Source organism: Schistocerca serialis, chromosome 3 (genome assembly GCF_023864345.2).
Source record: "Schistocerca serialis cubense isolate TAMUIC-IGC-003099 chromosome 3, iqSchSeri2.2, whole genome shotgun sequence".
NCBI classification, from domain to species: domain Eukaryota; kingdom Metazoa; phylum Arthropoda; class Insecta; order Orthoptera; family Acrididae; genus Schistocerca; species Schistocerca serialis.
The window spans coordinates 528,861,351-528,875,898 of record NC_064640.1 but is presented as its reverse complement, the minus strand read 5'-3'; the positions used below and the strand labels follow the sequence as shown (position 1 = coordinate 528,875,898).

Sequence of the window (14,548 nt, the reverse complement as noted above, 5' to 3'; positions counted from 1 at the left end):
CAAAATTGGCGTCATGAAGTTCGCAACTGTTGTGAATAAAACAACCAGAAAAACAAGAGCAGAATCCAACCCAGACATAGGCAGTACGTCTTCTCAGGAACAGCGATCAGCCAACTAGTGCAAGACATTCATCTAAGCCATGTGTCCGAGGCCATCACTCAGTGTTTACCTTTGTGTGGAATATATGTTACCTGTGTTACTTTTGAAGTTAGATGATTGCGGAAACTTCCTGATAACAAAAGATGACAACTGTAGTGGATGAAATAGTTAGTAATTGTCCTCAAAATTTAAATACACTCCTGGAAATTGAAATAAGAACACCGTGAATTCATTGTCCCAGGAAGGGGAAACTTTATTGACACATTCCTGGGGTCAGATACATCACATGATCACACTGACAGAACCACAGGCACATAGACACAGGCAACAGAGCATGCACAATGTCGGCACTAGTACAGTGTATATCCCCCTTTCGCAGCAATGCAGGCTGCTATTCTCCCATGCAGACGATCGTAGAGATGCTGGATGTAGTCCTGTGGAACGGCTTGCCGTGCCATTTCCACCTGGCGCCTCAGTTGGACCAGCGTTCGTGCTGGACGTGCAGACCGCGTGAGACGACGCTTCATCCAGTCCCAAACATGCTCAATGGGGGACAGATCCGGAGATCTTGCTGGCCAGGGTGGTTGACTTACACCTTCTAGAGCACGTTGGGTGGCACGGGATACATGCGGACGTGCATTGTCCTGTTGGAACAGCAAGTTCCCTTGCCGGTCTAGGAATGGTAGAACGATGGGTTCGATGACGGTTTGGATGTACCGTGCACTATTCAGTGTCCCCTCGACGATCACCAGTGGTGTACGGCCAGTGTAGGAGATCGCTCCCCACACCATGATGCCAGGTGTTGGCCCTGTGTGCCTCGGTCGTATGCAGTCCTGATTGTGGCTCTCACCTGCACGGCGCCAAACACGCATACGACCATCATTGGCACCAAGGCAGAAGCGACTCTCATCGCTGAAGACGACACGTCTCCATTCGTCCCTCCATTCACGCCTGTCGCGACACCACTGGAGGCGGGCTGCACGATGTTGGGGCGTGAGCGGAAGACGGCCTAACGGTGTGCGGGACCGTAGCCCAGCATCATGGAGACGGTTGCGAATGGTCCTCGCCGATACCCCAGGAGCAACAGTGTCCCTAATTTGCTGGGAAGTGGCGGTGCGGTCCCCTACGGCACTGCGTAGGATCCTACGGTCTTGGCGTGCATCCGTGCGTCGCTGCGGTCCGGTCCCAGGTCGACGGGCACGTGCACCTTCCGCCGACCACTGGCGACAACATCGATGTACTGTGGAGACCTCACGCCCCACGTGTTGAGCAATTCGGCGGTACGTCCACCCGGCCTCCCGCATGCCCACTATACGCCCTCGCTCAAAGTCCGTCAACTGCACATACGGTTCACGTCCACGCTGTCGCGGCATGCTACCAGTGTTAAAGACTGCGATGGAGCTCCGTATGCCACGGCAAACTGGCTGACACTGACGGCGGCGGTGCACAAATGCTGCGCAGCTAGCGCCATTCGACGGCCAACACCGCGGTTCCTGGTGTGTCCGCTGTGCCGTGCGTGTGATCATTGCTTGTACAGCCCTCTCGCAGTGTCCGGAGCAAGTATGGTGGGTCTGACACACCGGTGTCAATGTGTTCTTTTTTCCATTTCCAGGAGTGTATATTAGTGAAAGATGTTCTTGTTGTTGATGATAATGATAACGATATTGAGAGTCGGGATCAGTGGTCGTCAAACTTTCTTGATAAAGAGCCAATACTGACATTGTAAGGAGGCACCTCGTGCCGCCTATGTACCGATTTTGTTATTAGTTGGAAGCTTAGGTAAATTAGCGTGTTACGAACGCCCTATAGAGTAGCTATATTAAGGGCACGATAAGTCCTTCCACCTCCCCTTCCACCCCCCTCCCCCCTAGTACAGATCGTTTAAAGTCGATACTATTCGGATCGCTTCGTGTCATCTGTTCTCCATTTGAGATTGCTGCGACCCTCCGCGACCAGAGAGTTGTCACACTGTAATTACCTGTTTTGTTGTCGTTGTTGTTTTTGTTGCTGCTACTGTGCTGTCTTTGGCTGAATGATTAATTGGTTAATAATAGTAGTTGTACTTATATTTGAATGCAATGTGGGACCCAATCACAGATTCTTCATTTGTGTGGCCATAGAATCCTTAGTTGCTTTACAATTCTTGAAGGTATTTTTGTTCTGTCACTGCAGTTTCAAAAAAGGGTGATTTTTTTTCACCAGACGCGTTTTGCATTATTGAGGTAAAGCATCATTAGTGGTCTGTAATTAAATTATTTACATTGTGATTTGCTTTTAGATCGAAAAACAGTTCGTTAACAATATGTTGATTCATACTTACGGTGATTTTTGCTTGATTTTCTCGCTTATATAGGGAAATACCGTCTGCTAGCACGTCGTTGCTTTTCTGCGTTAGACGTTGATAATTTTGGTCTAATATTTAGTTGTTCTGTAGCACCCTGCATTTCTTATGTTTTTCACAACACACTTTTATGCACACCACTGCATAAAAGTGATCACAGAAACTAAATTGACAGAAAGAAACAGTGTTATACATCAAGTGATGGGGTTAATTTATGTTATCTAACTGTTGATGCTGTAGGCTATGTGTAGCTTACATTTAGGTTGTTTAGAATAAAATATTTGCACAAGCAGAAAAATTATTTCTGCGACAAAGAATCATTTTGCTGTTGAAGAGCGTGACAAATGATTTGTTTGTGGGTCATCAGTTTATAAATAACCGTAGTATAATATTTACGCTGAAGCAGAGTATATATTGCTCTGTCAACATAATACTTAACAATTATATGAACTGAATGAATGATGGTTTGAAAAATAAAAATGTCATGTCTGTAATATATTAAAAATGTGAATTTCTGTAATATACAAACTGAAAGAAATAAAGTATCATTTGGATTACTGTTGTCAGTAACATACCATGCTTTCTGAATACCTTTCTTTCGAACAAAGATATTCGTAGAACAAATTTTTTTATTTATAAAACAACAAACTTTCTTTCCCAGTTTGTATCTGTAATGGGTTAATGAGTGCTAATAGTTTCATGAAATAATCTTTTCTTGAAAACTCGGACCGGCCGGAGTGGCCGTGCGGTTCTGGGGGCTACAGTCTGGAACCGAGCGACCGCTACGGTCGCAGGTTCGAATCCGGCCTCGGGCATGGATGTGTGTGATGTCCTTAGGTTAGTTAGGTTTAATTAGTTCTAAGTTCTAGGCGACTGATGGCCTCAGCAGTTAAGTCGCATAGTGCTCAGAGCCATTTGAAAACTCGGGTAAGTGCTACGTCACCTAGTTTGGAGTTTTCGTTTTAGCACTTAAACATTGATAGCCGTAAGTACGAAACAGAGGCTATAGATACCGTTTTTATGTGGTCAACAGCCGTTTGCAGCATGAATTCCAAAGTTTTTGTAAGTACTAATTTACAATAACAGGTGGTACGTAGCGTTAACTCTTATGTAGCTGCTATCTAGACGCCGCGCGGAGTATCCTCGCTGTCTGAGGCGTCCTGTCACGGTTCGCGCGGCTCCCTCGTCGGAGGTTCGAGTCCTCCCTCGGGCATGGTTGTGTGTGTTGTCCTTAGCGAAAGTTAGTTGAAGTGTGTAAGCTTAGGGACCAATGACCTCAGCAGTTTGGTCCCGTAAGATCTTACCACAAATTTCCAAAATTGTTATCTAGACACAACTGCATAAATAACATTATAACAGTCGGAATATTATTTTTATAGTCACGATTACGTTTTAACATTCGAAATAACGTGCTGTTTCTATGGTAGTACGAATGACGTATTGTCAGTGTTTTCATTTATAGGATCATTACCGCGAGACTCAAGTATGCATTTACACCAGCGGATGGCACGTAGTGTTAATTGATATTTTACCAGTTATACCGAGACAATCATAACTGTCGGAACAACATTATAACAGTCGAAATAAAATGTTATTTCAATGATAGAACTCTAGGTACGCATATTGATAAACAGATGACGCACAGCTTTGGCTAGTATTGAAATAATGCATATATCGTGTTGTTAAGAAACTGTGAAATCTCAGATACTTGTTATTTACATGATATGACAAAAGTCATAGGATACCTCCTAATAACGTGTCGGACCTCCTTTTGCCCGGCGTAGTTCAGCAACTTGAGATAGCATTGACTCAACAATCGTTGGAAATCCTGTGCAGAAATATTGAGCCACACTGTCTCTATAGCCGTCCATAATGGCGGAAGTGGTACCGGTGCAGTATTGACGTGTCCATCATATCCCATAAATGTTTGACGGGACTCAGGTCGAGCGATCTTGGTGGCCAAATCATTCGCTCGAATTGTCCAGAAAGTTCTTCAAACCAGTCGCGAGCATGAAGTCCAATGAATGGCTACAAATGGTCTCCAAGTGGCCGAACGTAACCATTTCCAGTTAATGATCGGTTCATTTGGACAAGAGGACCAAGTCCATTCCATGTAAGCACAGCCCACACCATTATGGAGCCACTATCAGAGTGGTTTCGTGGATTCTACGCCACTCTCGAACCCTACCACCAGTTCCTACCAACTGAAATTGAGACTTAGCTGACCAGGCCACATTTTTCCAGTCGTCTAGGGTCCAAACGATATGGTCACGAACCCAGCAGAGGCGCTACAGGTGATATCGTGCTATTAGCAAAGGTACTAGCGTCGGTCGTCTGTTGCTATAGCCTATTGACGCCAAATTTCGCCACACTGCCCTAACGGATACGTTCATCGTACGCCTCACATTGAATTCTGCGGTTTTTTGATGCGATGTTGCTTGTCTGCTTGTCAACTCTAAACAAACGTCGCTGCACTCGGTCGTTAAGTGAAGGCCGTCGACCATTGGGTTGTCCGTGATGAGTGGTAATGTCTGAAATTTCATTGTCGGCACACTCTTGACACTATGAACATCGGAGGGATGAGTTCCATGACGTTTTTCGAAATGGAATGACCTATGCATCTAACTCATACTACACTACTGGCCATTAAAATTGCTACACCACGAAGAAGACGTGCTACAGACGAGAAATTTAACCGACAGGAAGAAGATGCTGTGATATGCAAATGATTAGCTTTTCAGAGCATTCACACAAGGTTGGCGCCGTTGGCGACACCTACAACATGCTGACATGAGGAAAGTTTCCAACCGATTTCTCAAACACAAACAGCAGTTGACCGGCGTTGCCTGGTGAAACGTTGTTGTGATGCCTCGCGTAAGGAGGAGAAATGCGTACCATCACGTTTCCGACTTTGATAAAGATCGGATTGTAGCCTATCGCGATTGCGGTTTATCGTATCGCGACATTGCTGCTCGCGTTGGTCGAGATCCAATGACTGTTAGCAGAATATGGAATAGGTGGGTTCAGGAGGGTAACACGGAACGCCGTGCTGGATTTTTGGTTGGTTGGTTGTTTGGGGAGGAGACCAGACAGCGTGGTCATCGGTCTCATCGGAACTGGGAAGGAAGTCGGCCGTGCCCTTTCAGAGGAGCCATCCCGGCATTTGCCTGGAATGATTTAGGGAAATCACGGAAAACCTAAATCAGGATGGCCGGACGCGGGATTGAATCGTCGTCCTCCCGAATGCGAGTCCAGTGTCTAACCACTGCGCCACCTCGCTCGGTGCCGTGATGGAACCCAACGGCCTCGTATCACTAGCAGTTGAGATGACAGGCATCTTATCCGCATGGCTGTAACGGATCGTGCAGCCACGTCTCGATCCCTGAATCAAAAAATGGTTTAAATGGCTCTGAGCACTATGGGACTTAACTTCTGAGGTAATCAGTCCCCTAGAACTTAGAACTACTTAAACCTAACTAACCTAAGGACATCACACACATCCATACTCGAGGCAGGATTCGAACCTGCGACCGTAGCGGTCTCGCGGATCTAGACTGTAGCCCCTACAACCGCTCGGCCACCCCGGCCGGCTCCCTGAGTCAACAGATGGAGACGTTTGCAAGACAACAACCATCTGCACAAACAGTTCGACGACGTTTGCAGCAGCATGGACTATCAGCTCGGAGACCATGGCTGCGGTTACCCTTGACGCTGCATCACAGACAGGAGCGCCTGCGATGGTGTACTCAACGACGAACCTGGGTGCACGAATGGCAAAACGTCATTTTTTCGGATGAATCCAGGTTCTTTTTACAGCGTCATGATGGTCGCATCCGTGTTTGGCGACATCGCGGTGAACGCACATTGGAAGCGTGTATTCGTCATCGCCATACTAGCGTATCACCCGGCGTGATGGTATGGGGTGCCATTGGTTACACGTCTCGGTCACCTATTGTTCGTATTGACGGCACTTTCAACAGTGGACGTTACGTTTCAGATGTGTTACGACCCGTGGCTCTACCCTTCATTCGATCCCTGCGAAACCCTATATTTCAGCAGGATAATGCACGACCGCATGTTGCAGGTCCTGTGCGGGCCTTTCTGGATACAGAAAATGTTCGACTGCTGACCTTCCAGCACATTCTCCAGATCTCCCACCAATTGAGAACGTCTGGTCAATGGTGGCCGAGCAACTGGCTCGTCGCCGTCCGCGGTGGTCTCGCGGTTCTAGGCGCTCAGTCCGGAACCGTGGGACTGCTACGGTCGCAGGTTCGAATCCTGCCTCGGGCATGGATGTGTGTGATGTCCGTAGGTTAGTTAGGTTTAAGTAGTTCTAAGTTCTAGGGGAATGATGACCACAGATGTTAAGTCCCATAGTGCTCAGAGCCATTTGAACCAGTTTTGAACTGGCTCGTCATAATACGGCAGTCACTACTCTTGATGAACTGTGGTACCGTGTTGAAGCTGCATGGGCAGCTGTACCTGTACACGCCATCCAAGCTCTGTTTGACTCAATGCCCAGGAGTATCAAGGCCGTTATTACGGCCAGAGGTGGTTGTTCTGGATACTGATTTCTGAGGATCTATGGACCAAAATTGCGTGAAAATGTAATCACATGTCAGTTCTAGTATAATATATTTTTCCAATGAATATCCGTTTATCATCTGCATTTCTTCTTGGTGTAGCAATTTTAATGGCCAGTAGTGTGCCGTTCCGCGTCCAAAGTCTGTCAATTACCGTCGTGCGGCCATAATCACGTCAGAAACCTTTTCACATGAATCACCTGAGAACAAAAGCCCCGCCTATGCACTGCCCTTTTGTACCTCGTGTACGTGATACTACATCCATCTATACATATGGGCTCATCACTGTCCCACGATTTTTGTCACCTCAGTGCACAGCACATAGGATATTGTTGCCAATTACTGCTCTGCATTCAGATGCACCACTGCCACGAGGGTACGAGAGGTATTTATAGCGCGAAGGAGGAGACAGTACGCTGTAGGGTGGGAGCATTTATTGAACGAGCGCGGTCGGCGGCCGGCGCTGGTAGGCGCGCGTGCGGCGCAGGTCCGGGCGGACGCAGGCGGTGAGCAGCAGCCCGGCGGTGAGCTGCGCGCAGAGGGCCGCGTGCGCCCAGCCGTGGCCAGCCGCCTCCAGCAGCCAGCCGTGCGGCAGCGTGACGGGCACGCCCGCGCTCTGACCCGCCGCCGTCAGGAACGCCGCCGACACGCTCTCCGGCTCGGGGTACGTCAGCTCCGCTGCGAACTCCATCGCCACCGGGATGAACCCTCCGGAAGCCAACCTGCGCACACACTCGTCTTACATCAACGAGTTTCTACACTGTTACTCTGCAATTCACACTTACTCATCGAAATAAGTGTCCAAGGAATAGAGAAGCAGCTGGAATCGCTCAACAGAGGAAAGTCCACTGCACCTGACGGGATACCAATTCGATTCTACACAGAGTACGGGAAAGAACTTGCCCCCCTTCTAACAGCCGTGTACCGCTCTCTAGAGGAACGGAAGGTTCCAAATGATTGGAAAAGAGCGCAGGTAGTCCCAGTCTTCAAGAAGGGTCGTCGAGCAGATGCGCAAAACTATAGACCTATATCTCTGACGTCGATCCGTTGTAGAATTTTAGAACGTGTTTTTTGCTCGCGTATCATGTCGTTTCTGGAAACCCAGAATCTACAATGTAGGAATGAACATGGATTCCGGAAACAGCGATCGTGTGAGACCCAACTCGCTTTATTTGTTCGTGAGACCCAGAAAATATTAGATACAGGCTCCCAGGTAGATGCTATTTTCCTTGACTTCCGGAAGGCGTTCGACACAGTTCCGCACTGTCGCCTGATAAACAAAGTAAGAGCCTATGGAATATCAGACCAGCTGTGTGGCTGGATTGAAGAGTTTTTAGAAAACAGAACACAGCATGTTGTTCTCAATGGAGAGACGTCTACAGACGTTAAAGTAACCTCTGACGTGCGACAGGGGAGTGTTATGGGACCATTGCTTTTCACAATATATATAAATGACCTAGTAGATAGTGTTGAAATTCCATGTGGCTTTTCGCGGATGATGCTGTAGTATACAGAGAAGTTGCAGCATTAGAAAATTGTAGCGAAATGCAGGAAGATCTGCAATGCATAGGCACTTGGTGCAGGGAGTGGCAACTGACCTTTAACATAGACAAATGTAATGTATTGCGAATACATAGAAAGAAGGATCCTTTATTGTACGATTATATGATAGTGGCACAAACACTGGTAGCAGTTATTTCTGTAAAATATCTGGGAGTATGCGTGCGGAACGATTTGAAGTGGAATGATCAAATAAAATTAATTGTTGGTAAGGCGGGTACCAGGTTGAGATTCATTGGGAGAGTCCTTAGAAAATGTAGTCCATCAACAAAGGAGGTGGCTTACAAAACACTCGTTCGACCTATACTTGAGTATTGCTCATCAGTGTGGGATCCGTACCAGATCGGGTTGACGGAGGAGATAGAGAAGATCCAAAGAAGAGCGGCGCGTTTCGTCACAGGGTTATTTGGTAACCGTGATAGCGTTACGGAGATGTTTAGCAAACTCAAGTGGCAGACTCTGCAAGAGAGGCGCTCTGCATCGCGGTGTAGCTTGCTGTCCAGGTTTCGAGAGGGTGCGTTTCTGGATGAGGTATCGAATATATTGCTTCCCCCTACTTATACCTGAGGAGATCACGAATGTAAAATTAGAGAGATTCGAGCGCGTACGGAGGCTTTCCGGCAGTCGTTCTTCCCGCGAACCATACATGACTGGAACAGAAAAGGGAGGTAATGACTGTGGCACGTAATGTGCCCTCCGCCATACACAGTTGGGTGGCTTGCGGAGTATAAATGTAGATGTAGATGTAGACGTGCCTGGCAAAGGGTTCATCGAACCATTTTCATACTACTCCTCTACGATTCCACTCTCGAATGGCTAGTGGGAAAAAGGAACACCTAAATCTTTCCGTTCGAGATCTGATTTCTCTTATTTTATTATGATGATCATTTCTCCCTACGTAGGTGGGTATCAACAAAATATTTAAGCATTCGGAAGAGAAAGTTGGTGATTGAAATTTCCTAAATAGATCTCACCGCAAAGAAAACCGCCTTTGTTACAGTGACTGCCACCCCAACTCCCGTATCGTATCAGTGACACACTCACCCCTATTGCGCCATAACAAGAAACTATCTGCCCTTCTTTGCACTTTTTCGACGTCCTCCTTCAATCCTACCTGGTAAGGATCCTATACCGTGCAACAATATTCCAGCAGAGGACGGACAAGTGTAATGTAGGCTGTCTCTTTAGTGGGTTTGTCGCATCTCATAAGCGTTCTACCAAGAAAGCGCAGTCTTTGTTTCGCCTTCCCCACAATATTATCTATGTGGTCTTTCCAATTTGAGTTGCTCGTAATTGTAGTTCCTAGGTATTTAGTCGAATTGACAGCCCTTAGATTTGTGCGATTTGTCGTATACCCAAAATTTATCGGATTTCTTTTAGTACTCATGTACGAGTAGATGACCTCGCACTTTTCTTTGTTTAGTGCCAATTGCCACTTTTCACACCACACAGAAATTCTCTCTAGATCATTTTGTAATTGGAATTGATCGTCTGATGATTTTACTAGACGGTAAATTACAGCGTCATCTGCAAACAATCTAAGGGGGCTGCTCAGATTATCACCTAGATCATTTATATAAATCAGGAACAGCAGAGGGCCTATGACAGTACCTTGCAGAACGCCAGATATCACTTCTGTTCTACTCGACGATTTATCGTCTATCATTACCAACTGTGACCTCTGTGAGAGAAAATCATAAATCCAGTCACACAACTGAGACGATACTCCATATGCACGCAATTTGATTAGTAGTCACTTGTGAGGAACGGTATCTTCTGGAAATCTAGGAATATGGAATCGATCTGAGATCCCTTGTCGACAGCACTCATTATTTCATGGGAATAAAGAGCTATCTGTGTTGCACAAGAACGATATTTTCTGAATTCGTGTTGGTTATGTATCAGTAAGTCATTTTCTTTAAGGCGATTCATAATGTTCGAATACCGTATATTCTCCAAAATCCTACTGCAAATTGAGGTCAGTGATATGGGTCTGTAATTCAATGGGTTACTCCTATTTCCTTTCTTGAATATTGGTGTGACCTGTGCTACTTTCCAGTCTTTAGGAACAGACCTTTCGTCAAGTGCTAAGAAAGGCGCTTTTGTGTCTGCATACTCTGAGAGGAACCTGACTGATATACCATCTGGACCGGAAGACTTGCCTTTCTTATGTGATTTGAGTTGTTTTGCAACACCTAAGATATCTACTTTTATGTCACTCATGCTAACAGCTGTTCTGGTTTCGAATTCTAGAATATTTACTTCGTCTTCTTTGGCAAAGGAATTACGGGAAACTGTATTTAGTAATTCCGCTTTAGTGGCACCATCATCGGTAACATTTCCATCGCTATCGCGCAGTGACGGTATTGACTGTTTTTTGCCACTGGTGTAGTCTACTCATAACCGGAATCTCTTTGGGTTTTCTACCATATTTGAGACAATATTTCATTTTGGAAACTATTAAAGACATCTCGCATTGACGTTCGCACTAAATTTCGAGTATCCGTAAAACTTAGCCAGTCTCAGGGATTTTGCGTTCTTCTGAATTTGGCATGCTTTATTCGTTTCTTCTGCAACAATGTTCTGACGTGTTTTGTGTACCATGGTGGATCAGTCCCGTCTCTTATTGTCTTATGCGGTATGAATCTATCTATTGCTGTCTACATCTACATGGATACTCTGCAAATCACATTCAAGTGTCTGGCAGAGGGTTCATCGAACCACCTTCACAATTCTCTATTATTCCAATCTCGTATAGCGCGCGGAATTGATTCAGAAAGAACATAAACAATAAGTTTACTATTATCAATTACAATGTATTTATAACGATAAACCGTTTCGAAGGTTTAAACCTCCATCATCAGGTGAATTTACATATGTTAGTATGACATATGTATGTGTTGTGTTACGATTTTGCAATAACTGTTTAGTATAGAAACAGGAACACTATTTCAGAACATGGTTTTGGGGAAATTTTTGACTAAAATGTAAGCTTATATCGAAAGTTGAAAATAAAACAAGCAAAATAGAGTACTTCCAGCGGTCACAGACTCTTTTCTCTGCCGTAACACATCACATGTAAACTGTCAAATTTTGTTTACAAATTATTTTGCTAAGAAAATATGACACTTCACATGTGATGTGTTACGTCAGAGGAACGAGTCTGTGACCACTGGAGGTATTCTATTTTCGTCTTTAGATATAAGCTCAGAGTTTAGTCAAAAACCTCTCCAAAACCATGTTGTGAAATACTGATTCTGTTTCTTCACTAGACAGTGCCACAAGTTACCCCAAAATCGTAACAACACACTCATATATCATACTAACACAGGTAAATCCACCTAATGAAGGAGGTGTAAACCTTCGAAACACGTTGCGGATATAAATAAACAGTGACTGGTAATGGTGAAATTGTTGTTTCATTCGATGTCAGTAACAGTCACGGTAAAGCCTAACCTAAAATGTTCCCATTTAAAGAAAGAACAGATTTCAATTGTTTATTGCAGACAAACTGTGAAAGATAGAAACACATTGCGCATGTCGCTGGATAGTGGAAGGTTCAAAGTTTTATGTTCTTGCAGACACTATACCATACACTCAACGTGATCGCCGTGAATTGCTCGAGAAACATCGAAACGGCAGTCCATTTCATTCCACACCCCAATCAACAGGTCCTGTTAATTGAATCGACAGCTTCAACAATTCGATTTCTCAGATCTTGAAGAGTAGCTGCCATAGAAGGGACAAAGACTCTGTCTTTTATGTAGCTCTGCAGAAAAAAATTGCAAGGTGTGAGGACTGGTGAAGCGGGAGGCCAGAAACATTGAACAAGATCTTGTTGTACACCTCTTCCAATACAACGTTGTAGAATGGCGTTGTTAAGATAACACTGCACCTCAAGTTGAAAGTAAGGTGGGGCACCCTCGTGCATAATAATGAAGTCACTGGAATATTCGTGAATTTGAGGAATCAATCAATTTTGTAGCATATGCAGTATGACATCCCTGTCATTGTTTCCTCCACAGAAAAGAAAGGTCCAAAAACTTTGTGAACAGAAACGACACAAGACACATTCAGTTTCGATGGGTCATGTTTGACGAGGATTTTGTGACCGTCAAATTCTTACGTTGTTACGCAGAAGTGTCAAGAGATAGATGGTGATCATTTTCAACGTCTGCTGTTGTCAGGTTACTACCGTACTTCCTTTCCTCTGCCGTGTTTCTTTGTGCCCTGGAACTCTGTTCTCCAGGTCACTTCTATTGGCCCCACCTTCTAGTTTGTCTGTGGTAAACAACAGAAATCTGTGCTTTCTTTTTGAATTACTCTGTACTAACTATAACCGAACAGTGGCCATGCAGGAACATCATAAATGAAGTGAGGCAGCTAAAGCCACCCCAAATAAGCACACTAGACAAAAAACCATTCCTCTGCTTCCTCCCCCCCCCCCCTTGCCCCTCAACCGCACGCACCCCCAGGAGACATCATGCCAATACTGTGTTAATGTATAATACCTAAAGTCTAGACACTGACCTCAATTTGAGGAGGAAAAAAGTCCACAAGGTTCTTACAGTGTGCCATAACAAGTTGAAGCTACTCACTGATGACTAGATCCCGTGTAGCTACCGTATTTCTGGATTGTTGATTGCAATGTTTCACCCACTATTTCTAATAATCCGAGGCATTTTCTATGAGATTCAGATCGAGTTATTTAGAGGGCCCATGGTTGTGTGATAAGGTGCCTGAATGTTCATCAAACAACGAAAGTATGCATGCAGTAGTGTGAACATTGCTGTTGTCATCAAGGAAGATGGGAGTGTCCTCAACATACTCTTCATGAAGCTGTAGAACAATACTTAGTAATCAAAAATGTTGAAATAAATACCCAGGTTAATCTTTACGGTGATCTGAATGAGAACTCATGATATGATGAACACACAAAACCATCACAGAACCGTCTCCTGCCTAAACTACACCCTCTGCATCACGTTCTTTCAAATCTGTCCCGTTAGACGGGACTCTGTGTGTTCTAGCCTGAGAGCTTCGCGGGCATGCGCAGGTTGTATAGGCTGCCCACTAGAGGAAAAAAATTCGTGTAGTTGCGAATTGTTGTACAGTAGTAGGGGAAGTGCACTGAACAACACACTAAAAATCCTCACCGGTGAGGTGAGAGTGGGGGGGGGGGGAGGGGGGGGAGGGGGAGAGGGGCTCTTGTAAAGATCACTTCTTTATGTTTTTCCTGAATATCTCTAAAGCGGCGGTTTCCATCGAAAAGGTTTCCCATTACTGAATTAAAATGCATCAAACTTCCTACAGAAAAGGTCCTCTTCATTTTTCTCTAGAAGTAATAGTTCCCAGGATGCAGGGGATGGAAATATCGCAGATTATTAAAAATAGTGTTTTAATGGTATAAAATTGATGTTTAATGGTAAATGAACTAGATTAAGAACAAATGTTAAATGTGTGTACCACATCTAAGTGTAGGATAACCGTATTAAGGGATAAATTCTGTTCTGAGTGGGTAACTGTGTGGAAAGAGAGGGGTCGAGGTTAGAGGCATGACGGCAGGGAGGTCGCCAGATAGTTTTCATGCAGTTCCCTCCTCCTTAAGTCTGCAAACTGAACAGCGACCAGGCGATTCCCCATTCTGTCTACCTCACTACATCACTAAAAGCAGCTGCAAGGTATTTCATACTTCCGCAGCTCGCCTTATGAATCACTAGTGACTGAATGTACAGACATGCCCAGGTCTGTGTATTTTCCACAATATGCTTCAACACGGTATGGAATACGTATATTAATTATTAATAACACTAACGTAATAAACGCATAAGAGCATAATCTACGTAAATCTCTCCACACTGTTCCACACTGCTAGAGGGGAAATTGATTCTTAGTCATATTGTATGGCAACATTTCTTGTCTATTTTTCCCATGTAAACAAAATAACTTCACTGAACTAGTGTTT

The 14,548-nt window shown here is 44.9% G+C and overlaps 1 protein-coding gene across 1 annotated transcript in view; it reads right to left on the bottom strand.

Moving 5' to 3' along the window:
- Positions 1-7,456: 7,456 nt before the first annotated feature.
- The window catches only part of LOC126470980 (feline leukemia virus subgroup C receptor-related protein 2-like), a 108,481-nt gene continuing 101,389 nt past the window's right edge, over positions 7,457-14,548 (bottom strand). Inside the window, exon 7 of the mRNA XM_050099025.1 lies at positions 7,457-7,745. Coding sequence (XP_049954982.1) covers positions 7,457-7,745 — 289 coding nt within the window. The remainder of the gene's footprint in view (positions 7,746-14,548) is intronic.